General features: G+C 35.2%; 2 protein-coding genes across 2 annotated transcripts; one reads left to right on the top strand and one right to left on the bottom strand.

The window, feature by feature from the left end:
• Positions 1-5,043: 5,043 nt before the first annotated feature.
• On the bottom strand, positions 5,044-9,535 carry LOC128987191 (bombyxin A-3 homolog). The gene is made up of 3 exons (XM_054407933.1): positions 9,518-9,535; positions 6,920-7,088; positions 5,044-6,153 (listed from the first exon to the last, which is right to left on the bottom strand). Exons 2-3 carry the CDS (start codon positions 7,086-7,088, stop codon positions 5,945-5,947), a joined length of 378 nt encoding a protein of 125 aa, XP_054263908.1. The 5' UTR covers positions 9,518-9,535; the 3' UTR covers positions 5,044-5,944.
• Positions 9,536-19,582: 10,047 nt separating this feature from the next.
• On the top strand, positions 19,583-25,321 carry LOC128987991 (bombyxin A-2 homolog). Its single transcript, XM_054409154.1, has 3 exons — positions 19,583-19,654; positions 23,405-23,600; positions 25,167-25,321. The coding sequence occupies exons 2-3, from the start codon at positions 23,405-23,407 to the stop codon at positions 25,310-25,312; spliced, it is 342 nt and encodes a 113-aa protein (XP_054265129.1). The 5' UTR covers positions 19,583-19,654; the 3' UTR covers positions 25,313-25,321.
• Positions 25,322-26,500: the final 1,179 nt, after the last annotated feature.

The following is a 26,500-nucleotide window of genomic DNA, read 5'->3' as shown; positions in this document are numbered from 1 at the left end:
TTTTTTAGCTTTCCAATGGGTCCCATACCCCCCTTAAGCCACCACCTGGCACACATTTATATTTGTTTTATTTTTCGTTATGTTTTTTTCCTAACTCATATAATAACTTTAAAAGTATTTTAGTTAACTAGTTAACAGTATACCGGTATTTACCACTTCAGAATATAAAAATTTCACACCAACAGAGAAAGCTCATACTGTATAACCCAACCATAGACTAACCAACACAAGTAGACTTCTCATCCCATTGTAAATTTTGAAGCTCGTTTTTCATGTCTAGTTCATTACGCCACACTGGGTGCTAGTGTCGACGAAATTTTGTTTCTATTATTTTAGGGTTAATTTCTTTATTTGTGCTTTACTGTTTGGTTATATAACTAGGGGACAAGTTATTGTTTATGATTAGATCGTATTATTTGGTTAAAAGAGGTTTTAAATGGCTGTAATAACGGGAAACAAATTGTAAACAAAACACGACCTCTACATAAACCGTACAGAACTAACAATAAAATTGTCTTCAGCTGTTCCATAAGGATGAGAAATCTACTAAGGGAGTATGTTTTATCTATGACCCAACTTTAACTAATAAACTGATTAATTCAAACATCATCACATTAATCACCTCAAGAAACTCTTTGGTCCATCCTAAGAAGTGTGTTACAGCGTACAAGCTAATTCCACCATACTAAAACATAACTACAGTAGGCTACCTGTATCAATTTCTCATCAGCCAACACTGCCGTAACAGTTAAATATATGAGACTTTTAACACCTGTGAAATATATGACTGTCTATTAACTAGTTACTACTGCAACTGCTCATGCTTATTTATTATTATTAATATTACACATGATAGCTTCATACCTTATTAAAATAAAATGTTGATTTTTGGAATTTTGTCATAGTGAGACATGGAGATCTTTTGAGATTGAAGGAAGGAAAACTGACTGCAATGTCCATATATGGGGGTCAGCCAGGATCTAATATCTACCCACTCTTGGACTATAAACATAGAACTTGCTTTATTGTGATATCAGATGGATGTAAAGTCCATTGCTATAGAGAAGGCCGGCCACCTGTTAGACTACCCAAGTTTCACTGCAGGAATATTACTAAGGTATAAGTTATTTTATTCTGTAAAAATGAACGGTATATAATAACAAAGGTTTCTGTGAAAAAAATCACACTTACAAATATTATAACTGAAATAGTCAACTCTTGATATTTGGTTTTATTAGTCCACTGTCATAGTTTTCATTATAAAGAATTATACTCAGTGTACTCAAAGACGAAATAAGACAAAATAGCTTATTCCCTATATGGGAAATTTTCTAACCCAAAAATAAAGTTTTAAAACAAATAAAAAGGCAAAATTATTTGGAGTGGGAGGGATAGTTCTCAAAAGAGCGGCGGCTAGAGGGTCCGCCGGGTCCTTTGGATAGCGTGGGCTGTACTTGTTGCAGGTGGCGCAGTATGGCCTCAAGAGGTATGACCTTCATGGTCACACGCCAAAAAAATAACATAGGCCAGAGGTACTGAATTTTTGGGTCTTGAACAACTCTAGTATAGATGAAAATAGCTTATTCCCCATATGGGAAATTCGCTAAAAGAGCTTTTATCATAATGCTTAATTATTAAAGCCGATAAGCCTTTGAATGCCTGCCCCAAACAAGTTATGGAGATCATCTTAACACCAGGGTCTAAGGTGTATTTTGCCCTGGTGTGTGGGACTCACTAAAAACTTATCGGTCCAGGCAATGGAAACCTTTTCAGAAATGCTCTTTGTAATACTTCAAGAGGGCGTGCTTGAACGCCAGGGATGGCATTTCAGCCCTGATGTTCCACCAGTTGACCAGTTTCAGTTGCACTGGTTAACTCTTTGAGTTGGTACCTCTTCAGTGTAAATATTTTTAGAATCCTAAACACTTAGTTTCCTCAATGGTTTACTGTCATTATGTGTGTTACTGGTGTTAGGCGACATAGTTGTTTTGTTAATGCCTGAGTTTGAAAGAAAACCCAGCCCTGATGTTCAGTTTATTTTAGAGTCCATAGTCACTTCTCAGTATCTGATAAGTGTCCAGACCCAACCTCAAGGTTCACTGTTCCTGTGGCGGATGTCAGGCCTGAGGTTTACTCTGGTGTAGGAGTTTTAGATTACAAAGTGTTCACTCACCACCATGTATGTTCAGGCCACAACATTCAGGACAGACAGAGGTCAGTACGTGCTGGGTGTCCAGACCCAACCTCAAGGTTCACTGTTTCTGTGGCGGATGTCAGGCCTGAGGTTTACTCTGGTACAGCAGCTTCCTCAGTTCAACCCTGTAAGCATTGCTGCTACTACAACCACTGGACCTCACATAGCAGTGGCCAACCAGCATCAACTAGGGCACTCTCACGCTGAGTCGATCGATATATTCAGGTAAATGTACAAGGTTGATCCATTGCCTTTGAATATACATTAAGAATCTGTATTGTAGAATATTTTTTCTACCTATCTCTTTAAACATTACAGATAATTTTCTTTTAGTTAGAATCCTTTGAACGACGATCTTGTTATTACCGAGACCGCAACTTACTTACAGGTGTTGTCGCAACTTTGACGATCATTAATTTAATACTATAATTATATAAAAATAATTATTTTCACAAGGCCTTCGCGGGCCGGATAAAATGTGTTTGCGGGCCGTTGTTTGGGGACCCCTGGTCTATGACACTCTGATGATATAGGTCCTTGTAGGTCCATGGCCTCAGTTATGTTGTTATGTACATCGGTCCTCTAGCTGCAGCTGCAGCAAGCCCAGCGGGTTCTGGCCCAGAGACCCAACCAACTCATGGATTTAAGCCCACCAGATGGTATTCCCAGTGGTGGGAATGATTCCCCTCTATCGGAGCATTTCTTCCCCTTTTGGAGATTTCTTTCCCTTTCTTGGGAGATTACTTCCCCATTTTTTGTCTTTCCTTACTTTTTCATAGGGCTGTTTTTCCTATAACCTCCAAATATCACCTGTTTAAATGTTACACATTATTGTTCACAGACTAGATGAGAACACCTCTCAGTTACGCCTGTGGCAGAGTCTGCCTGTAGTCTCTCCTCTGTCAGTGGTATTTAGCAGTCTGCCATCATCAGAGTCTGTGTTGTGTGTATCATCCAGTGTACCTGCGTCTCCTCTACTAGTGTACATCTACAGAGGTCTAGTAGGCTACCAACACCTCTTGTCAGACCCTACACTACCTGTCTCTGATGATCTTCAGTCTTTCACAGACTATCATCAGCGACACTTCCTAGTCCTCCACACCAATCAGACTGCTAACGTTCTTAAAGCTGAGTTTGAAGGAACTGTGTGATCCTCCCCTAAGATAGTGAAAATGTTTAAATTACTATAACATTTGTGATATAATGTGATTCATAGCTTTATTTTGTACCATAAAGTATACAAATTGTAAGATATTTATATTATGGCTTATTGGCTATATTCTATATATATATATTCTATTAGTAATTGAAAGTTCCTAGAAGAATTGAAGAGTCTTAGTTTCTGTGACACTATAATGTTATCATGAATGTGATGTAAAATTGTAAGATATATTTCAACCAGATCATTTTTGTAAGTGTGAAAAATTTGTTAAAACAATATAATGTTTTGCTCTTCATATGCACATTTACTCTTTCCTGAAAAAAATTTTTGTAAGAGTTCAGTCACCTTAAATATTAGGTGAACTAGTTTTTGCTGGCAATAACCATATTGTGTGTCTGTAACCAAAAACAAAACAAAAACTGAAAATATCACAGTTTTTCTGTAAGCAATAAAAACCAACATTTACCAAAATTAATTACAAAATTTTTACAAACTGACTAGACATAGGATAACAGATAAACCCCCTCCCCAAACCTTCAGGTCACCGGAATTCTACCCCCCCCCCCATAGAATTTTACCCCTAAAGAAAATCTGACATCACCATGACGTAGTACCTTGAGAGCTCTTAAGTTTGTTCGGAGGTGGAATTTTACCCCTTTCAGAGCATAATAAATTAGATTTGCAATAAAAGCTAGAATTTTAGCCCATATAACTAAGGTTTCAGGAAACTGTAGATGTACAGCCCCGAATTTCACCCCCTGAAATTTTGTCCCCGGTATTTCACCCTCTTACCAGATATAGAATTTGGTGAGAATCATACTAAGTTATGTTATAGTGTTTACGGTACTTCCCTCAATTGAGAGAAAGAAACTATTATCAAACAAATGTGGTGGCCCTTTTCATGTACTGTATTGGAAACAAACTGTTTTTGGTGCTACTTAACAAAAACAGTCTTCATTATATAACAGTAATTTTTTATGCAAGTTAACATAAGGTCTACAAGCTTTTTGTTGAACGAATATACCCTTTATGACCTTCCTCCTCCCCGTCTAAAACTATACTCAGTATATACACACATAATTGTCATTCCCAAAATGTAAACTGTGCATCCATATCTGGTATTTTAGAGAAAAACAACATATTTTCATTTATTTTCCAGAGACTATTTTAAGCATGATGAACTTTACTGTTTGCACTTTGTTTTCTACCAAACAGTTATTCTACGGATTAGTTTTATCAAACCAGTAGACAATTTTATCTTCTGTTTGTCAATGTGTTTTTTAGGAATGTCTTTGTGACTTGTAAAACAGAAATCGATTATAGAGCAGGTCAAAAGACGATCAAAGCTTTCAAACAAAGAAGTCAGAAGAAGACTTGTATGACACAGATCAAGTAAATCAGATCAAATCGTTTCACACATCAATAATCTTTCTAACAACAGTTCAATGGTAAACATAAGCAAATTGAGTTTTTTACATTAATGAAAATTTTAAAAAAAATGTCATCGTAATATAGCCCTCAATAAATTGGAGAAACAAAATGCACATGATTGTATGGGTGTTATTATTTTTCAAACTGTTTGGTAGGTTTCCATAATAGCTGATCTCATTAAAATCTAAAATCCCTCATTTATAGCAAAAGGTTGAGGTCAATTAAAAGTGTAAGTCAGAATAAAACTGTACCTATATAATATTTATTGAAGTTTTTCAGTTGTCTTAAATGCTATTAAATTATAATACCAGTAATGTAAGGTTAATAGTTAATATTACCAGTAATAGACTACAGTGACAACTAATAGTTCACATTTGAGTGATAAGTCAGTATGGAAAAACTGGTCTAATGAAACTATAGTATAGAAACCTAAAGAGTTAAGAAACAATTACAACTGAATTTGCTAACTGCTAAATTAAGTCTTACAGAAAAACAAAATTAAAATATTTCAAAATTATCTATACATATTTTTGCTATTGTAGTAGGAACTAGTACCTCAGTCAAGTATGTTTAGAATGTGGATACAGGAAAGTGTAATTTTCATTATGAGAAATCTTAGTTCAAAAAGGGGTTTCCAATTTTTAAAGATACAAAAACGTGACATAATGGCTGTGAAAAATAATGGAATTTTTTGTTTTAAACATTTAATTATTAGGTACCTATATATTTTGTGAATTTGGGCAGAAATATTTATAAACTTCAAAGATTTTCTTATGGTAGAACTTTTATAAATATGTAGATTGTTCACATGTGCGTGGTCTAAATCGATTATATAGGGGAAATAATAAATCCTAGGGTGGTTTAGAAATTAACTGAAGCTGAATATAGAGTTATGTTATGAGGAATTTTGGTATAACGGAGGTTCAATGAGTTCTCACAGATTTTTTTGACAAGGCTCCCATTTTGTGCCTGAATGTTGATTGGGGAGCTGCTTTTTCATTTGGAATATTGCTAAATAAATATGTATACTTTTGAAAATAGTAACACTTTCCTGAACATAATTAAAAAGACTCCCTGAATGTGTCTATGAACTATTTAGTTTATCTTGTAACAAAAAAATGCACTTTTTAACTGTGAAGAAAATAAATGTTTTGAAGTTACGAAGGCCGTTGACCGCAGTAGCTGGAGAGCTCGTCTATTGTACAAGGTTTGGAGCAACATTCGTCAGCAACCCCTCGAGTTTGTCGGCGGAAGTACTCTGGAATCACTGCAAAAGCTTTGGCTCTGGACCGGAACGGATAAATCATCTGCGGGTCCTCCATGCCAATGAGGTTCATTACCCAGTCTTCGTGACCTGAAGTGCCGTCTGCAAAAAACACAGTTGTTTGAAAAAATACACAGAATAACTGTGTACACAAAAATACATAATAGGCTATGTCATCCTTTGTTAAGCATTAAATATGTTACTTAAGTTAAATTAGAGAAGTCCCTAATTGTAGTGTTGGGAAAGCAGATGGATCTCAAAGTATAAAAAATAAAAATGTATTTAATGGAACCAGAAATTTAAAAAATTAAATTTTTAGGATTATATGTAACAAAATTACACATCTTTTAACTAAAAGAGAGGAAATACAATAACTTTGATAACTAGAGGATTTTCAATATACTCATAGCTAGTTAGAAAATACACTTATAAAGCACTTGTCTATTCCAATGTAGCATATAATAACAACATTCGTGATACTCAAGTCCAAGAATTATTTTAACTGTAAAACAGTAATCAAACCCCAAGTGCATCAACATTCTTCTAGCGTTTAGGACAGATATTTGTAGTTTATTATTTTAGAATATGTTTACTTTACTATATTATGCTTCTTTTGGTTCTTGATATGGATTATCCTGTATGTGTCATACTAAAGCCTCTGATAATAATTACCATTAATATAGTGGAATCTAAAAAGCATTCCTAAACTAGAAAATCTACCAGTTTTCAGGATGGTTGTAGTTGTATTTTTCTTCATATAATTCTCTTTTATGGGAGGCATACCACAAAACATGAACAGAAGAATTTATAGGTTTATTAATTTGGGAAATGAATTTTTACAAGTAGACAAACTGTGCATGGTCTTTACCAGAGGAGCTTCTCTTATAGATGCTGTCACACAGGAACATGAGGTTCCGTCTGAGCTCCTTGCCACAGTAGTGCTTGCGGCCGCTCTTCTTGTCTAAGGCAAACATGTCGTCATCTCCATACGAGAGCGCAATCAGTGATGAGAGTGCAACTAGCAAAAACGTTCTCATCTACAACAAAGCAGTAAAAACCTACTGTCAACGATCAGTTATACATCTTAAGAGTTATCTAGACTGCAAGTACAGTAAACCAGCTACTTTGGATGGTGATGATACAGTAGGTGATGTAAAAGCAAGGTTGCCACAGTTTCTTACAACATGATCATTTCAACAAGATGCTTTCTTATAACATGTATTAATTTTAGTATTACACTAGTGGTATGAAGAGCGTTTAATTAATACTATTGTCTTTTTCTGGAACACCTTGGATATTGTAAGGCTAGCCTGCAGCATGATCACACTATGGAAACAAGGGTTTTACCCATTAAAATTTAAAATTTAAAATTTAAAAAAAATTATATAAGTTTTATACATTTCAAATTGTTTATCCCATTTTTTTACCTTAAAACCATATAATTCAAGAAATTCTTTCCAATCTATTATCGACCTTAAAGGAAGAAATAATTTTGTAAATTGAAGTGTTGTTACATCTTTTATGGTTACAGAGATAATTTTTCAAAAAATTTAAAATTTAAAATCTTGTTGCAGATTGCTTTTTTATGAAAATATTTTTATCAAATTTGAATTTTTTTTTATGCTAAGCTATCAAAATTTCAATTGAAAAAACACACCTCATTATCTTTCCTATAGCAAGCAAATTTAAGTACTAATTAAAATTATGTTTTTGAAATAAGAAATAAATCTGACAATTAAGGGAATGTTTTATTGGAAATCCGGCGAGGAATCAGGTAAATGGAAATTCGCTTAGTCTGCAGGTTTGCTGTGGCAGGGGTAAAAATTGTCAATGTAATGGTAATGTGTGGTTGTGTGTAATGGTGGGGGTTTAAGTGTGCAAGGAAAAAAATGATTTACGCCTCTTATGGATTTATTTGAAATTGCACGATTTCTTTGAGTTTAAATGTTAAAAGAAGGTAAAAGGAGAAAAGGACACAAGAAACTTTCCAGTAGGGATGTGTCGATTCTCGATGCCACCGATGCTGGAACATGTAGGGGTATCGACAATTGATTGTCAAGAGTCAATCCAGATACCCATTTCTGGCAGTGGATATAAATAATTTGTAGACAAAATTTGACTATAGAACTTCAAATTGTATGCTAAATATTGCCGTATCTAAAAATTTGTAAAATAAAGTACGTATAAACACGGCTAGCCCATAAATTCTGTAAGAAAATCCAGAGACGGTACAGGTATAGTATTGCACAATAATTCAATGCATGATATTTAAAATATTGGGAACATAGTGTGTTGTATAAACAGGTTGTTTCGAAACTCTCTCCCGAAACTCCGTGGGCATGTTCCTCAGGTCAACACAAACGAAAGATATGCAACATGAACATATGCACTTTATCACTTCGTTTTCCATCTGTCAGTGTGTATGTATTTTTTACATAACATCCCATAACTGTGGAACTACTAGAGTAGCCATCTTCAAACTTGCTACATGTACGATGACTAATAGGAACTATTTTTTTCCAAAGCACCAAGTTTCTACATTGTATAATTTCAAAATGGCAGCCATTTTAATTTTGCAAAGCTTAATAACTTAAAAACCATAGGATTTAAAAGAAGTAAAATACGACAAAAAGGATGAAAATTTAATTCATTTTGTAGAAATGTACTATTTTTATAGAGTAATAACACAAATAACGAGGAAAATTTTATTTTTATAATGGTAATACCTTCTAATTTATTAAATTTGCCCAAATTATTAGTTTTAACTTTTTTTGCAATTTTTGTCGATTTTAGTTTTCTTTGTTATTTTTGTTATGACCCTATACAAATTGTACGTTTCTGTAAAGCAAATTAAATTTCCATCCTTTTTGTCGCTTGTAACTTTTTACAAATCCCATGCTTTTTGAATTATTAAGCTTTGCAAAATTAAATTTCAATTGCCACCATTTTGAAATTATACTAAGTAGAAACTTGATACTTCACAAAAGAATAGTTCTTATTAGTCGTCATACACATACCAAGTTTGAAGTTGGTCCCTTAAATGGTTCCAAGGTTATGGGAAGTTATGTAAAAATATATACACAGCGACAGACGGAAAACGAAGCGAGATAGGGCATATGTTTATACGATTTTTGTTGTTTGTTTTGACCATCGTTTTGACCTAAGAAACATGACCATGGAGTTTCGGGAGAGCGTTTCGAAACACCCTGTATAGGTTCCTTTATTCTTAAAACCAGTAAAAGAAGGAACGAAAGGTATAGAACCAGTAAAATATAACATTCATTGATCGTAATTTTAAAGAAAGTCGTTTAAAGCGACCGATTTTTAGTCAAAAGAAACACCTGGAAGAACTATAAAATCCATCGACTCGAACAGGTTCTAATGACCACGGCCGTATTTAGATTGAGTGGGTGGAAAATTGAATTTAAATGTAAAGTTCTAAATTTAGATTCACTTATTCACTTACCTCGACCTTCCAAGGAAAAGATTGTCAAAGAATGAGAACTTTTAAAGCGAGATAGTCCTTTTATACAATGTTATTTGAGGACGGTCGATCCAAGATGACAGAGTAATTGTATCTAGTCGGGTGTATATAATCTGTGTAATGGAAGATGGCAAAGCTAGGGTGGACATTCTTAGAAGTTATAAATATTTAAATGTTCAACTAAAAGGAACTCTTCACTTTTCAGTTTAAGATTAATTCATCTTCTCCTCATTATTTAAGTAATCATGTTTTTGTCCATTTAGGTACCTATTTGGAAAAAATACCCCCGCCGCAGCAAACCTGCAGACTAAGCAAATTTCTATTTGCCAAATTGGATTTACACTAAAATGTCTCCTTAAAAGTAGTGTATCACATTTATTCCCTATTTAAATAGCATTAGCTTAACGAGTACTCTAGGTTTGCTGCAACAGGGAGGTTTTTTTTATTTATCTTATAGATTTTATAGAATTTTATTTATATAGATAAATCCCAAAGTACCTATGACTTTTGAGAAAACTACAAGTTACACCTCCATAAACCATATACTTAAAATGTTCGTCGTGACGAGAAACCTTGGGCCGAGTGAATAAAAACAAGTACAGCAAGTAATTACTTTCGAGTAAATACTTTCAAGTATTCATCCCTCCAAGTAAACTCTTGTGAATAAAAGTGATTCTTTACTTGCAAGTAAATACTTCCTAAATGAGAGGGTATACTCACTGATCTGAGGGTATACTTGCAAGTGTTTACTACTTTCAAAGTAAACTTTATACGAGGTACAAGTAGATACTTGTAGCTTATTTCTCATAAACAAATTTACCTTTCTCTACTATTCTGGTATCCCTATGTGCTCTTATTTGTATATATTTACATGTTACTAGTGAAAAGCACTGCTGTAGTATGTATAAAACTATAACAGCTAATTTTACATACATTCATTGCAAGGGTGGTTCTAGACCTATATTTTTTTTTGGGATTGGGGAGGTTGCCGAGGGGTCCGGAGGTCCTCCCACGGTAGAATTTTAACAATATGTGCTTAAATGAGAGAATTTAAGCTATTTTGAGGCATACAAAAATTAATTATCCTAGCTTGATGTGCAAGAGTCCCATATTATTATAGAAGGTCGAAGAATTTGGTTTAAACGTGTAACTTTTTTTTTATTATTGAGACTTGTGGTTTTTCATTAACACGTAGCTTGAACAACGAATGAATACCGCAAAAAATACAATACAGTACATTTAGTTTAAAATCAAAAAAACTTTTTTTATTTAATTAATATTTTTGGACTCTTGCATTAAGGGTTCCAACTTTTCCCCAAGTATTTATTTTGCAAAAACACTTGAGTCATACATCATTATAAATAAATGTATTGAATGTATTACATGCATTTTCAACAAGTAAACTCATACAAGCATGGGTTACTTATAACTTGTTAAAAAACAAGTATTTACTCTTTAGACAAGTATTTACTCGTGGTTATTCACACCAAATTGATAGGTTTCTGAGGGTATACTTCCTTGGCAAGGCTTTACTTACAAGTAAGTACAAGTAAATACTCGTGGTTATTCACTTCTGCCCAAGTAAATACTCAAATTATGAAAATTCAAGACAAGTAAGCTCTTTTACTTGTTTTTATTCACTCTGCCCCTTGCGCAAAACTATCCATCATTTCATAAAATGCCCTTTGAGGTCGTAATTCCTTTCTAAAGGGAACTTTACATATATTTAATGTTAAAAAAAACCTCACCTGTACTTATTGGTTTGTTATTCTTTCAATTTATTACCTTTTTTTAAATTTCTAACCAATCTCCGATGCATTGTATCTATAATATTAAAACGAAACAGTGTTTTTTTATTTCACGATTCTGAATCAACCACTCGACGGATTTTCATGATTTTTGTGTTGCAAGAAAGATAATTTTGAGAACTAGGGAATGTCGAAGCCATAATTTTAGTTTAGGGTCCCAGTTTTTTAGAAATTAAGTTTTAATTTTTAAAAAGTCTAGCAGCCGACGCTAAGATTCTAAACTAGCTTTTGGCATAAAATAATTTGCTTAACATAACAGCTGTAAACATTCAGCTTTTGTGTCACAAATTCAGCATTTGGATAAAAATGTAAAGACATACTTACTAGTAGGGTTGACTTATTTATACTATGTGTAATGCTAATCATTGATACGCTCAATTCTTCCTTAAGAAGATGATAGATTAATTAAATTATACATAGTAAAATACTAGGATGTTCAAATTATTTTTTAAAGCAATCTTTGTAATCTTCGATTTGTTTTAGAGCAATATAATTTGTTTTAACTAACAGCTGGTTAAATATAAACTATGGAACTATGAGGTTATTTTATTTACTCTTATTTTGTCATTGATTATAGGAAATAAGTAAGCGATTAGTAGAGATAATTAGACCACAGTTTAAAATAATTTAGACCAAAATTAATTAAACCACAGTACAAATCGAGGCTCTGTACACGAGTCTTAATAAAAAAGGATGAATGAAAATTATTTTACTGCTCCACTTTTCAAGGAAAGAATAGAAAAATAAAAATGTTTACATGTTTTAATTCTTCATGGTAGCTTTTTGTTTACAATTAATGTTTGTCTGTTTTAACTTTGTTTGGATTAGGCCCGGAAATATTGATGTCATAAAAATAAGATCAAGAATAATCAGGAATCACGATTTTAAAATACCACCACAACCTCAGCCGGGTTTTATACAAAGATAAACAGGTGGATGACATAAATTGAACACAACGTCAACATTGACCTAGGATACTGCAATTAGACAAACCATCCTTTTATGAAATCGTGTTCAGTTGTGGTTACGTTTGGGGTGCCTATATCAGCGATCCCCAAACGTGAAAATATCACTTTTATTTCAACTATGAATATATTGTACAGTAGTTTAAATTAACTAATATGGGAAATTACGATGTACATTTATTCAATGAGGGTGGGTAATTATGAAGGATAGAACTGATAACGGTATGGATAATAAACATTGACAATTAAGTCATTAGCTTTACTAGAGTGTTTACTTTTTATAATGCTGTTACATGTGACCAGTTCTTTTTTTCAAATGAATGTTATTTGAACCAAACAGCTGATTCAAAACAAACTGTTATTGTTTTTACTTTTCTTTGTTTACACTTATTTATTTAGCAATTAATGCAGTGAAATTGATATAAAAGGATAGGTGTGACGATTTATGTGTACTGTGAATTTTATTGGATATTATCGTTTTATTTTTGGCCGTTTCTATTCATATCTACTGGAAATTGTGTATAGTAGTTGTATTGTAGTGATAATAATTATGGAAGAGGCAGGTATACTATGCTACATGGAAGGTGGTATCGTTGACTAGGTCTATACACTTCTCAATTGACTATTACTCTCTCTACTGTAGGCTACTTATAATCAGTGCGCGTCTGTGTGAATCGGCTGCAAATCTCACTTCAACGCTTTTCACACCGTAAACATTGCAGAATTGCTGTTTTATTGTAAAATTATCGCATTTAAAATGCATATCGTATAGGCCTATGATGGAATAAAAACATATTTGGTCACACAACATTTGTTTACAAGATGATTTTTCACATTAAAACTGCAAGAAACTTTGTCTTTATATGTGTAAACTATCTGATCTGAATTGTACACGGTTTTAACTGACTACTAAATTCCCGTACGTAGGACGGGCTAACACCTCGTTTTTATTTAATTTAAATTAATATTTGTGTATTAGACATAGGCCTAGCCTATTACTGTAATGTTTAGTGACTGAATAAACAATTTGAATTTGAATTTAAATGTGTAGCTTATTAATGCTAGTTACTGAAAAAGCCAACTCCCGTTTAACAAATTAAACTGACCATCGGGCGATCTAAAAAAAAAAAGGGCAGAAAGGGCTGTCAGCACATTTGTATAGTGTGGGGTGGGACTATCGGGGCAATCGGGCTACTCCAGTCAGGGCTATGTATTTAGCTTTAGATAGGGCGGGTGTTGTTTTGTTTAAGGTCATAACAACCACGTCATTGACGAGTGTTTTCTGCCTCAAGAGGTTCAGAGGTTGATTGTTTTATAGCTGCTTTCCTGCAAAATTACTTGCTTTTAAGGTGAATCTGCTGAATATTTTTCAAACTTGTAGTTCTACCACTTTGGTCCAGTCCACCACTGCATTTTTATAATCTAGAGCAACCTGTTTCTGTAGAAGTCCTTAGAAAGCCCTTTAAAATCCAGGAAGTCTTTGACGTTAATCCAGATGTCTGTGACATCTAGGCTGATGGTGACGTTAATTGGGTGTTGGTGGTGTTTTTTTGTGGTGGTGATGGTTGTTAAGGACGTCAAAACAAGAATATCACTTAGCCTTTACGCAAGTCCTACGTGATTTTTTTTATACTATGTACTGAAGATATTCAAGGCCACACTCGTCACGATAGAAGACGGCAATAACGTAATTAAGGCTATATTTTGTTTTCCATGAAAAGATGAAGGCACACTCTGGTACATGAAACATATAAAACATGTGCTTTTCTATAAACATGTAATTGCAGTGTTTGACGTCAGTTAAACAATGTTTATCCTTATAATAGGCTTAGTAATATTAACAACTATTGTGATGTTCTTGAGTCGATACATACTGTAGAAAAGGATCAAATAAAACATAAATTTTTCCAACTACAAAGGTCATAATTAACATAAGTACACCCACGGATATTACAACATAATACTGTTTTTATCATAAACATAAAAACCTGCCCACTAAGCGAATTCCCATATGTCTGAATTGATTTTCAATTAAATCTATATTATACTTCATTTTTATAGCCCCAGGATTGCGTTTTATGACTAATAATGGTTAAATGCGAACCTTGTCAGACAATCCTTGACATGTTTTGTAGTGTCGAAAATAACTTGCTACATGTTTCGGTTAGTCTACTTCCAGTCCTGCCCGCGGCAATGTACGTGCATAAGTTGATAGGCCTATCTGTTAACGTGTATTTAATCGTTTCGTGTTTTGTGTTTGTGTTAAATGTATTTAACAACTCTGTCGACACCTCAAGAAGTGGATCCTTTTGTGTGCCTGACGATGGTGGAATTTAATAACCACCGAAACATGTAGCAAGTTATTTTCGACACTATAAAACATGTCAAGGATTGTCTGACAAGGTACGTTTTAAACCATTATTAAATCTATATAGTAAATAGCATTAGGTTTAACGGATACCTAGGTTTGCTGCTACAAGGAAACTAACAAACTGTATTAAAAAATATATATTAATAGCTTAGTAGGTCTATAAAATAAATAAATGCCCCAAGTTTGCTCAAAATATATCCATAAACAAGCAAACTTGTTTATGGATATACATTTTACAACATTCTCCATAACATGAGAATTTTAAATTAACAATTTCTTGAATTTTTTCCGTTACCAATAATCGTACAAAAACACTTTGATATACTCAATTATTTTTGTAAGCTCTTTAAAAAGACCTAGAGAGAAATTGGAAAAGTTTGTGTTTTGAGGGTCAAAAATTAGAAAAAACCATTATTTACCCCACATTAAACCCCCAGTAAAACCCCGTTCCCATGGTCCGATCATGCTGGTTCGCTAACTCATTCAACTTTATCCTCACACCTTTAAACCAAATTTAATCAAAATTGGACAAAACCCCAAGTTCCCGGACGTATGCTATATATATAAATTTGAACGAGTGGTGTTTTTGGCCTCTGGGGACATCAAAATGAATAAACGGTATCAGCATTCTGACACATACTTTCTCCCAAAAGCTTGTCAAAAACCTTTATCATGGGTAAGCGGTGATAGTTGATAGTTAAAATCACAAAAGATGCAATAATTTTTCAACCATAATTGTTCCAGCAATAGGGTGTTGTACAGTTTTTTTTAAATTATAAGGACCATAACATATTAATTTTGATCAAAACCAGCTTTTCTCCAAAAATCCGATTTTTGTTATTTTATGGGTTTTTAAATGGGAAAATAACATAAGTTACAATAACTTTTAAACCGTAATTTTTACGGAAATGGGATCTGTGCCATTTTGTTAAAAATTTAAAGGATTATAACATACTACATTTTTAAGAAAATCGTATGGGTAATTTTCGAGAAAATCTGATTTTTCCTTTATTTTATGAGGTTTTATGGGAAATCCCCATTAAAAATAAAAAAAAATAAATAAAAACACGTTCAGAATTTTAAAGACCATACCAACTAAGTTAAAACAATTCAGTTTTTTTTTCTAAAATCCTATTTTTCGTAATGTTATGGGTTTTTCATGGGAAAATAACATAATTTACAATAAATTTTGAATCATAATTTTTACAGACATGGGAGTCGTACCATTTCGTTCGGAATTTAAAGGGCTACAACATACTAAATCTTTATCAAATAATCGTTCCGGCGTTTTAAATCATATTGTCAAGGATTGTCTGACGAGATACGATTAGCCAAGGTTTGTCATATAAACGCATTCCTGGTACTATGAAGATAAATTATAATTTAGAAATATTCTTGTGCCTTATCAACAGTCTTTTGAAATGTTAAAGAAACGATACATACACTATAAAAAGTTATAAATTATCAATTTAGCTCGTATAAGTAGTAATGTCAATAAGGATTTATTTTTTAGTAAATCATCGAAAAGAATTATTTTGTTACATCTTTAGTAGCCTACATATTATTAGATTTAAAAATGAGTAGAGCATTAAATACGGCAGACAAAACTAATATGATTGTCAAAACATCAAGGACTAAAAAATGTAATAGTAAATACAGTTTATGTTTCATTACATTCTACAAAAATATCAACGAACAACATTATACAAAACAGTTCTTTTAATCAATTCCATAGACCATTGCCTCTACATTTTCACACTTAACATTGATTAAGTAAACATAGTTACAGATATTTAATTACTTTTAGAAACTAAATAACACTGTTTCCAGCTTAATCTGTGATATTATTGTTTTATTTTAATCAGCGGTGTAGAAAAACACAAATAATAAATTTATCAAAATGCAATAAAGTAAATGTGAAGTACATGTTAAGATAAAATAAGAGTATCTTGATTTACCATTCAATAATTCAATATAGTTACATATATACCACAAATTTTGGAACACAAAAATCAACGGCGTACAATGTAGTTATTTATGATATTCTACATAATTTATTTTAAGCATAAGTGTAGCAAAACACAATCACTAAACAATTTAACTAAATATAAAAAAGTCTATGTGAAGTGTTATAGCTATGTTAAGTTAATCCAATACATGTTAAGAAGTTCGGATTTATAAACAAAAAGCCACCAAATTCATACAAAACATTTATACGTTGTAATTTTCATAGTTTTTCATGAAATAACATTATATTCATAACTTAGACACTTAAAAAGCCGAAAGCAGAACCTGGGTTGATACAGCAACGATTATAGAATATTTTTTTATGTATACAACCACTGACATAGTTTAAGAATAAAAAATCTATGATAAAGTTTTAGATTAAAAATAAAATTACCACCTAGTTATGTAAAAGCTATTTACGTTACAAGAGTATTAAGAGCGTTTTTACATCACGCAGAGTTGCATAATTCTCCTAATGCCATTCTCCATAGTGATGTAAACAAGCTCTTGCGTAACGTGTAACGTACAAGATTTTACCTGACCCAACAATATACAGGAGGTTACGAACAATATTTTTCATTATCCACTTCACTCATCTTCTAACAGTAACGTCCATCATTATCATTTACAAACAAAAGCTAGGTTAGGAAAATTCTTCAAAGCATAACAATAAAATTCAAGCGCACAGCTGATTTCTAGCGTTGAACGTCGTTGGCTCCATAGAGGTATATTTTTTAAGCTATGCACTCAATGTTATTTAAATGGGCTTCATTACCTCACCGAGTGAGTTTTTTTTTCAACTTTACATCACTCGTGAAGTAAAGAAGTTATACCATCACGCTTGGTATAGGGAAGTTTAACATGGTGGGTTAGGTAAAATATTATATTTAATTTCTTTGGATCAGCTGTCTGAAATGGTGAAATATGCAATGTGGCAGTTCTTCTTGTTAACATTGGAATATCAAAGCAAGTGTAAACATTGTGAGTATTCTCATTGCAGCCATGGAGACCAATAAATGTTTACTTTTAAACTCCTCATCTCAGAACTTTTAAAACCAAAGGGGCAAAGCCCACGCTCATCATCGAAGTGTTAATAATATTCTTGGTATGGTAGCTATATTTTTTGAAAAATTTAAGCCCACTCGGTTTAGTAGTTTTTACGATATTGAGCAACACACATACATACAGACACCATTAGATTTATACCCGGTGTCCCACGAAGAGGTCCCTATTTGTGAATTAATATATTAGACGCACCAAACACTCTTCAACCCTGAAACTCAACAGTCCTAACATACACATGTGTAACAGAAATTCCCAGAGTATCAGTTAATTCTGACACATTAGGACAAAATGGCGGGATATCAAAGAAATAATCTAAATAAAAGTAGGTTTACCCTTAAAATAGGATTGTCAATTTTCTTGTTTTTCCGCCATTTTGTTTGGATCAATCAGAATTAATTGGGACTCGGGGGCAGCACCATGTGTTAGTCACGACTGTATAAACGCGCTCTATACGTCTGTCATATCAATTCAAAAATAGGGACACCCGGTATATAATAGTGTAAAAGTATAGTTAAGACTCAACATGGTGATTCCCAAGCTCGTTTTATTCTAAGAAATGTTTGAAATTGGGTTACCAGGTGTGATTACAGTACAAAATAAATCAACTTTTATTGGCATGTACAAATTTAAGGGAACCGGATCAGTAATAAACAAAAAAACGTAGACCTTCAATACACACTATATTGTATATTGTATTGTAACGAAATGCTTATATCTCTTGTTTGTATAATGTCTAGTAGTTACAGCTAGTTAGACTATAGTAATATATGTAGTAATATATGTAGTAATATATGTAGTGAGTTACCTGAGTTCCCTGTATCTGCTACACTGAGTTTCCTACCTATAGAAGGTTGACGGTTGGACATGTTACTGCCCCGCATTGATATAAATAATTAAAGGGTAGGGAATACGGGCGGGATAGGATAACGCTCAGGGTATGTGATAAAGCTCTATGAGCTACCGTCTTTATCATACTGTAATTTAATACTTGTCAAACACTTTCTAGACAGTCGCTAAAAGTACCAGGCCAGCTGCAACGGGGAAATTTAATCTATTTGAGGAAGTTCTAACACAGCTGTAGTGTCACAGTGATGGTTCAGTTATCACAAAAATGAAAATGTCTGTTAAACCATAGACAAATAGAATAAATATAGATCATCAGCTGTGCTTCGGTTAGCATAAGTTCTGGCGTCCACCGCTAGGTTTGCCATGTAGTAACGGCGCACACCGCTGCAGCGTCTGCTGGTCACATACGGCTATTGCGCTCCTCACCTGCAGTAGTGTGCGGCGTAACTACACGGTACTCCTAGCTTTGGGTGCCGGAACCTTCATTTGACAGTCTATATTCATTCTATTTTTCTATGGTTAAACGCACCATGATCGAGAAAGGGTATACGAGACACTATTGTTAACGGAATAAATTATAGCCCAGACGTGAGAGTAATATTACTGAATTTAACGTTCAAATTTGGCTAATGGAAAGCTGAAGATGCTATTTAAATAGTACAATCAGAACCACCTACAAATGTAAACCATGATAAAAGTGCTATACGTGAAAACTAAAATCTTTCAACTTTTAAAATAACTATGGAACACCATAGTCTACGCAAGTATCTAGCTAAACATTTGTGAATTACTTCCACACTGTTGGAGGACAATTTAACCGATCAGCTCCCTCTATTAATGAATCTACCAAGGTTGCAGTACGAGGAACTATACCAATCAACCCAAGGTACGCAGGTAGCAACCCATTAACATTTTAATACCCTCGATGATGTTATATATACCTTAACCTAGCCGTGTACCCTCTTCACTATTTGTGCCAGGTTAGTCCCAGCCGAGTCCTGGACTACCCCGTCAGAGTCCATGTTCATCTTTTGATTCTCACAGAAACGCAAAACAGGTATTGGAGTTACTAATTAATCTAAATTTATGAAGAAGTATTTAGACGTTCATTTAATGTCCATTAAATAGCATTATTTCTATTTAGAAAAATACATTGATCTTAAAATAGGGTAGGATTATTTTATTAATTTAACTAGCTGGCCCGACAGACGTCATCCTGTCCTAATGTGGTCTTATGTCAAATGTTCGTTCATTTTCAAGATGAGCTCGTTCGCATGGCTCTATCACGTCCTGGTTGAAGTTCGTTCGCTACGCTCACTCACCTTCAGGTTTAGCTCGTTCGCTACGCTAAATCACCTTCAGGTTGAAGTTCTTTCGCTACGCTCACTCACCCGTTGGTTACAAATTAACTGTTGTCATAAATTAACAAATATAATAGTGCTCCACCCTGTTGGTACACCTATTAACTTTTTAATGCTATTGAACATCACAGCATCAAATTGTTTCGTTGAACCAGCTGAAGTGTTCAATAAAAGCTTGCAATTTTAAACTTTTTTAATTGTTGGAAATAACTTGCAATTTTACATTCAATTAGCTGCCATATTTTATTGTGTTAAGATAGAGACCTATATAGTTTGCGTTGTTACTTTTCTTTTATTATGACCTTCAAAATGAGGGGTCACTCAATGGGGCTTATCATTTAAAATTTTGGAGTTTTCCCCAAAATCCCCCATTTTGGGTTTAGGAACTTATGAGAATTTCAATTAGCTGCCATTTTTTACTGGATTGAGATAAAGACCTCTAGTTTGCGTTTTTGGTTTTCTTTTACCAGGGCCTTCAAAATGAGCGGTCACTCGATGGGTCTTTGTATTTGAAATTTTTGAGTTTCCCCCCAAAACCCCCTATTTTGGGGATGTACATTAAGTGACGGTTATGTCCAAAAAGTACTTCATAACATGTCATAAAGGTGTGCCGAGTTTAGTTTTTCTAGTATGGGCCGTTAAAAAAATAACAGGGGGTCTCCACACTTTTTACTAACCTTGTATAATCCAATGTATGTTTGTTTGTTTGTCCTTTATGGACTCCGAAACCACTCGACAGATTGTAATGAAACTTTCAGGCATTATTAAGCATTATTCATGGATGGTTTGTGTGAAGTTTGGTGCAGATCCGTCAAAAGGGCTCCGCCCCAGTGGCTCTGAAGTTTCCAATGTTAACCTTAAGATTACTTATATTTAAATGGAACAGAATCCCAGAATCTTAACAGCTGGTTCAACTAAACAATTTGATTCTGTGATGTGCAATAGCATTAAAAAGTTAATACGTTTACCAACAGGGTACAGAACTATTATTTTTTTAAATTTATGACAACAGCTAATTTGCAGCCAAAAGGTGAGTGAGCGTAGTAATCGAATGTCAACCTGGACGTGATTGAGCCATGCGAACGAGCTCATCTTGGAAATAACCACATTAGGACAGGACTACGTCTGTCGGGCCAGCTAGTTCCATTTAAATATGAGTACTCATAAGGTTAACATGGGAAACTCCAGAGCCACTGGGGCGGAGCCCTTTTGACGGATCTGCACCAAACTGCACACAAACCATCCATGAATAATGCTTAATAATGCCTGAAAGTTTCATTACAATCTGTCGAGCTGTTTCGGAGTCCATAAAGGACAAACAAACAAACAAACATACATAGGTACATTGGATTATATATATATAGAAGAGCTCAAAGATGTGCCTTGAAGTGGGCATTTTTAAAACATTTTAAGCATAGGCAAAGTAGGTATTGATCAACTCTGTTTTTTTTTATTTTTTTTATTTTTTTTATTAATTCGTAAATTTGTTATCGGTACTTAACATTAAACGTTTACAGACTTGTTTTTTTAACTGTATTTTATTTGCCATCTCGCCATCATCAGAATATGCTGATGTTAACGATTTAAGATTATTGACTCAAACATAAGGTTTTAGAATTCTGTATTTAAATTTATAACTAATTTAGATGAGTTACATCTATTTATTTAAATAACTTCTTGATCAACATTTATTAATTGACTCTTTGCTCTAGCAAGAATCTCTATCATTGGCACTATATGGAGTCAATGTTGTTGAGATCTATCCAGATGTAAATCATTTTATACACCCGCCACCGCAGCAAACCTGCAGACTAAGCGAATTTCCATTTGCTTAATTAGATTTTTATTCAAATATCACCTTTAAAATGCCATATTTATTTATTAGTTTAATGAGTTCTTAGTTTAACGAGTATGACCTGGGCTGAGGGAACTCAGCTAGAACACCCTTCATGTCACTATATTGTTCATCACCAAACAGTGTGTTCTGATAGATGCGGCGTTGTGCTGCATCGGCGGTGGTATTACTACTGGCGATGTGTCTGTGTGTTGTCCATGAGCATGACCTGAGGGAAATCAGCTAGAACACCCTTCTTGTCACTTTTCACTATATTGTTCATCACCAACAGTGTGTTCTGATAGATGCGGCGTTGTGCTAAGTCGGCGGTGGTATTGTGTCTGTGTGTTGTCCATGAGCATGACCTGAGGGAAATCAGCTAGAACACCCTTCATGTCACTATATTGTTCATCACTAACAGTGTGTTCTGATAGATGCGGCGTTGTGCTAAGTCAGCGGTGGTATTGTGTCTGTGTGTTGTCCATGAGGGATACTTTGTTGCAAGGGATACTCGCTCTGGCTCGTCTACGTTGCGCATTCCTCGTCACAGAACAACTATTTATAATAAATCATTTGTAGTCACAGCATGCCGCCTATGGAACTCTATACCCGATGCCATTAAATCCATAGAAAACCGATCCCGACTGAAGGCGACACTGAAAGAATATTATCTCAACCGGATGGTAGTGGCGTGGCGGGATGGCGTGCGTTAGGCTTAGCTGCTGCAAAGAGTGTATGTGTGTGTGTGACTGTATGCTAGGAAAAGAAATGTATGTTATGTTGTTTATTATTAATTATGTTACGAAATGTGTATTTTACTTTTGTTCATATCATGTATTATTGTTATTACTATTATTATTTAGAGGTTAACTGTAAGAAAGGACCATGAGGTCCTAAGTTCGCCTCAATAAAGAAGGATTTTCATTTTCATTTCATTTAATTTCATTTCATTTCATTCATTTCATTTCATGAGCATGACCTGAGGGAAATCAGCTAGAACACCCTTCATGTCACTATATTGTTCATCACTAACAGTGTGTTCTGATAGATGCGGCGTTGTGCTACGTCGGCGGTGGTATTACTACTGGCGATGTGCCTGTGTGTGGCCCTCGAGCACGACCTGCGGGAACTCAACTAGATCACCCTTCATGTCACTATATTGTTCATCACCAATAGTGTGTTCTGATAGATGCGGCGTTGTGCTACGTCGGCGGTGGTATTACTACTGGCGATGTGCCTGTGTGTGGCCCGCGAGCACGACCTGCGGGAACTCAACTAGATCACCCTTCATGTCACTATATTGTTCATCACCAATAGTGTGTTCTGATAGATGCGGCGTTGTGCTACGTCGGCGGTGGTATTACTACTGGCGATGTGCCTGTGTGTGGCCCGCGAGCACGACCTGCGGGAACTCAACTAGATCACCCTTCATGTCACTATATTGTTCATCACCAATAGTGTGTTCTGATAGATGCGGCGTTGTGTTACGTCGGCGGTGGTATTACTACTGGCGATGTGCCTGTGTGTGGCCCACGAGCACGACCTGCGGGAACTCAACTAGATCACCCTTCATGTCACTATATTGTTCATCACCAATAGTGTGTTCTGATAGATGCGGCGTTGTGCTACGTCGGCGGTGGTATTACTACTGGCGATGTGCCTGTGTGTGGCCCACGAGCATGACCTGCGGGAACTCATCGCTAGAAAACGTTCGGGGTTGCGGCTTTGTGGTGAAAAGTTGATCCAATCACTCATGGTTCTTTGCGACAACAAGTATAATAAGAGAAACAATCATCACTACAGTCACGGTATGTTTATGTTAATGTTTTAATTAGTGTTTACGAATATTTTGCTATTCAGTATTTAAAAATATGGACTGAAACAAGCTTAATATCCTGATCCATATTGTTCTGTGGTCACGGATAGAAAAGGGAAAATATTATTTAAACCATATAAGAAATATTATCCAAGGACAAGTTAAATCTATTTGCATTTCATTTTGCATTTCACAACAATTCAACTCTAGAAACATAAAATTTAAAGTTGTAGTACTACTAACGTCCATAATTAAAATATGTAACTTTTTGGAGCCGTCTCTATGTAATCCATGATACGTTTAAGACTTTGATTCATGGGCGAGTGTTGCAATAGTATGTACAGGGTGGCGCAGATGGATCGGGTGGTTTTAAAATACTTGTCAAACCGTCAATTTTAAAGGTATTGGATTGAAATTAAGTGCAACACGTGTAGTTACAATGGAAGTTTATTGACAAAAAATTATATAAGTTAGTTTTTAAAAAATACATCCATCAAATGCCTTCCTTCTCGAGCGACGCATTCTTGGAGTCGGTCCTTGAGGTTCCGCATTGCTCGCTCAAGCACATCACCAGGAATTGATATGATTTCGCTGTGAATTGCAGCCTTCAACTCCTGAAGCAAGGGTCTACATGAACAAACCCCGGACCATTCAGGAGTTGAAGGCTGCAATTCACAACGAAATCACATCAATTCCTGGTGATGTGCTTGAGCGAGCAATGCGGGACCTCAAGGACCGACTCCAAGAATGCGTCGCTCGAGAAGGAAGGCATTTGATGGATGTATTTTTTAAAAACTAACTTATATAATTTTTTGTCAATAAACTTCCATTGTAACTACACGTTTTGCTTTTTATTTAAATCCAATGCCTATAAAATTGACAGTTTGACAATATTTTAAAACCGCCCAATCCATCTGCGCCACCCTGTACTATATTCTAGTAGCTTACTTATATCAAATTTTGAAGACCGTGGTAGAGGCTGGCTGGCTGGGAGTACTGGAGGACTCGCAGACAAGCCGTCTCCATGTTATCCATGACCCGTATGAGACGTGGAGTCTTGGACAAGTGTTGCAACAGTCTGTATTATACTCTCGTAGCTTACTCACATCACATGTTGCAGGCCGTGGTAGAGGCTGGGAGTACTGGAGAACTCGCAGACAAGCCGTATCCATGTTATCCATGACCCGTATGAGACGAGTAGTCTTGGACAAGTGTTGCAACAGTCTGTACTATACTCTAGTAACGTACTCATATCACATGTTGCAGACCGTGGTAGAGGATGGGAGTACTGGAGGACTCGCAGACAAGCCGTCTCCATGTTACCCATGACCCGTATGAGACGTGGCGGCTTGGACAAGTGTTGCAACAGTATGTACTATACTCTAGTAGCTTACTCATGTCACATGTTGCAGACCGCGGTAGAGGATGGGAGTACTGGAGGACTCGCAGACAAGCCGTCTCCATGTTATCCACGACCCGTATGAGACGTGGGGTCTTGGACAAGTGTTGCAACAGTATGTACTATACTCTAGTAGCTTACTCATGTCACATGTTGCAGACCGTGGTAGAGGATGGGAGTACTGGAGGACTCGCAGACAAGCCGTCTCCATGTTGACCACGACACGTATGAGACGTGGAGTCGTGGACGAGTGTTGTATGAAGGCTTGCAGTTTACGAGAACTAAGTTCATATTGTCTTTCGTAATAAAAATATAACTCAATTATATGCTGTGTCAATTTCTTTTTCCCTATCAACTGAAACAAATCCCTAACATTGAGTTTGCTTTTCACTTGTTGCCTACCTCACTATCCTGAACGCATCTTGAAAACATTAAAATTATTCTTACCCATTAATAATTTTGATACTTTTAGTGATTTTCCATAAAAAAAATGGATCCTACCTCGTGTTATGGTTGTAGCTATTTAATTTAGTTGGAGCTGTTTAATTCACACAGTAGTTTCTATCTTCATGTAAGAATATAACAAGACTTAAATATAAATGCTTATATCATAATATGTATGAGTGTTTAATCTGCTATGAGGTTAACCCACTGTAATATAACACTGGAATTGTTTTTAAGAAGACCTACTCAGTTTTATATTACTATCAGTATATTTAAATAACTACAAATTGATACAAGTAATAGATACAAATGTACATAATTACAAGATCAGTGGCTGTTCGTTAGTACTCAGCCGAGCCGCAGTAGTTCCTTAGTTCGTTCACAGTACAAGGGTTGTGGCAGCATTCGTCTACAATACCGTGGCGCTTGTATCGGCCTCCTTGACCGACCATGGCCAGAGCGAGTTGGGGGTCCATGAACAGCGGGAACAGACGCTCTGTGACCACCTCCATGTCCTCCGGCTCTGGCCACAACAACATTGTAACATTATATACAACAGCAGTACACTGCAGGAGTGTGTTTCGGTCAGGTAGGTAGAAGGTTCAGAAATAGCGGGAACACGCTCTGTGACCACCTCCGTGTCCTCCGGCTCTGGCCACAACAACATTGTAACAATATATACAACAGCAGTACACTGCAGGAGTGTGTTTCTGTGAGGTAGATAGAAAGTCCAGCAATAGAGGGAACAGACGCTCTGTGACCACCTCCGTGTCCTCCGGCTTTGGCCACAACAACATTGTAACAATATATACAACAGCAGTATGCTGCAGGATTGTGTTTCTGTGAGGTAGGTAGAAAGTCCAGCAATAGAGGGAACAGACGCTCTGTGACCACCTCCGTGTCCTGCGGCTCTGACCACAACAACATTGTAACAATATATACAACAGCAGTACACTGCAGGATTGTGTTTCTGTGAGGTAGGTAGAAAGTCCAGCAATAGAGGGAACAGACGCTCTGTGACCACCTCCGTGTCCTGCGGCTCTGACCAC

This window comes from Macrosteles quadrilineatus, unplaced genomic scaffold (assembly GCF_028750875.1).
Source record: "Macrosteles quadrilineatus isolate MER2022 unplaced genomic scaffold, UCM_ALF_1.0 Scaffold_2__2_contigs__length_208266976, whole genome shotgun sequence".
NCBI lineage: Eukaryota > Metazoa > Arthropoda > Insecta > Hemiptera > Cicadellidae > Macrosteles > Macrosteles quadrilineatus.
This window is presented reverse-complemented; position numbering and strand designations above follow the sequence as displayed.

Excerpts from the sequence above, each read along its gene's own strand:
- LOC128987991 (XM_054409154.1), top strand. The coding sequence starts at position 23,405 with ATGCGGCGTTGTGCTACGTCGGCGGTGGTATTACTACTGGCGATGTGC. Across the intron at positions 23,601-25,166 it reads CAATCATCACTACAGTCACG|ACCGTGGTAGAGGATGGGAG; the intron begins GTATGTTTATGT and ends CACATGTTGCAG.
- LOC128987191 (XM_054407933.1), bottom strand. The coding sequence starts at position 7,088 with ATGAGAACGTTTTTGCTAGTTGCACTCTCATCACTGATTGCGCTCTCG. Across the intron at positions 6,154-6,919 it reads CTATAAGAGAAGCTCCTCTG|ACGGCACTTCAGGTCACGAA; the intron begins GTAAAGACCATG and ends TGTTTTTTGCAG.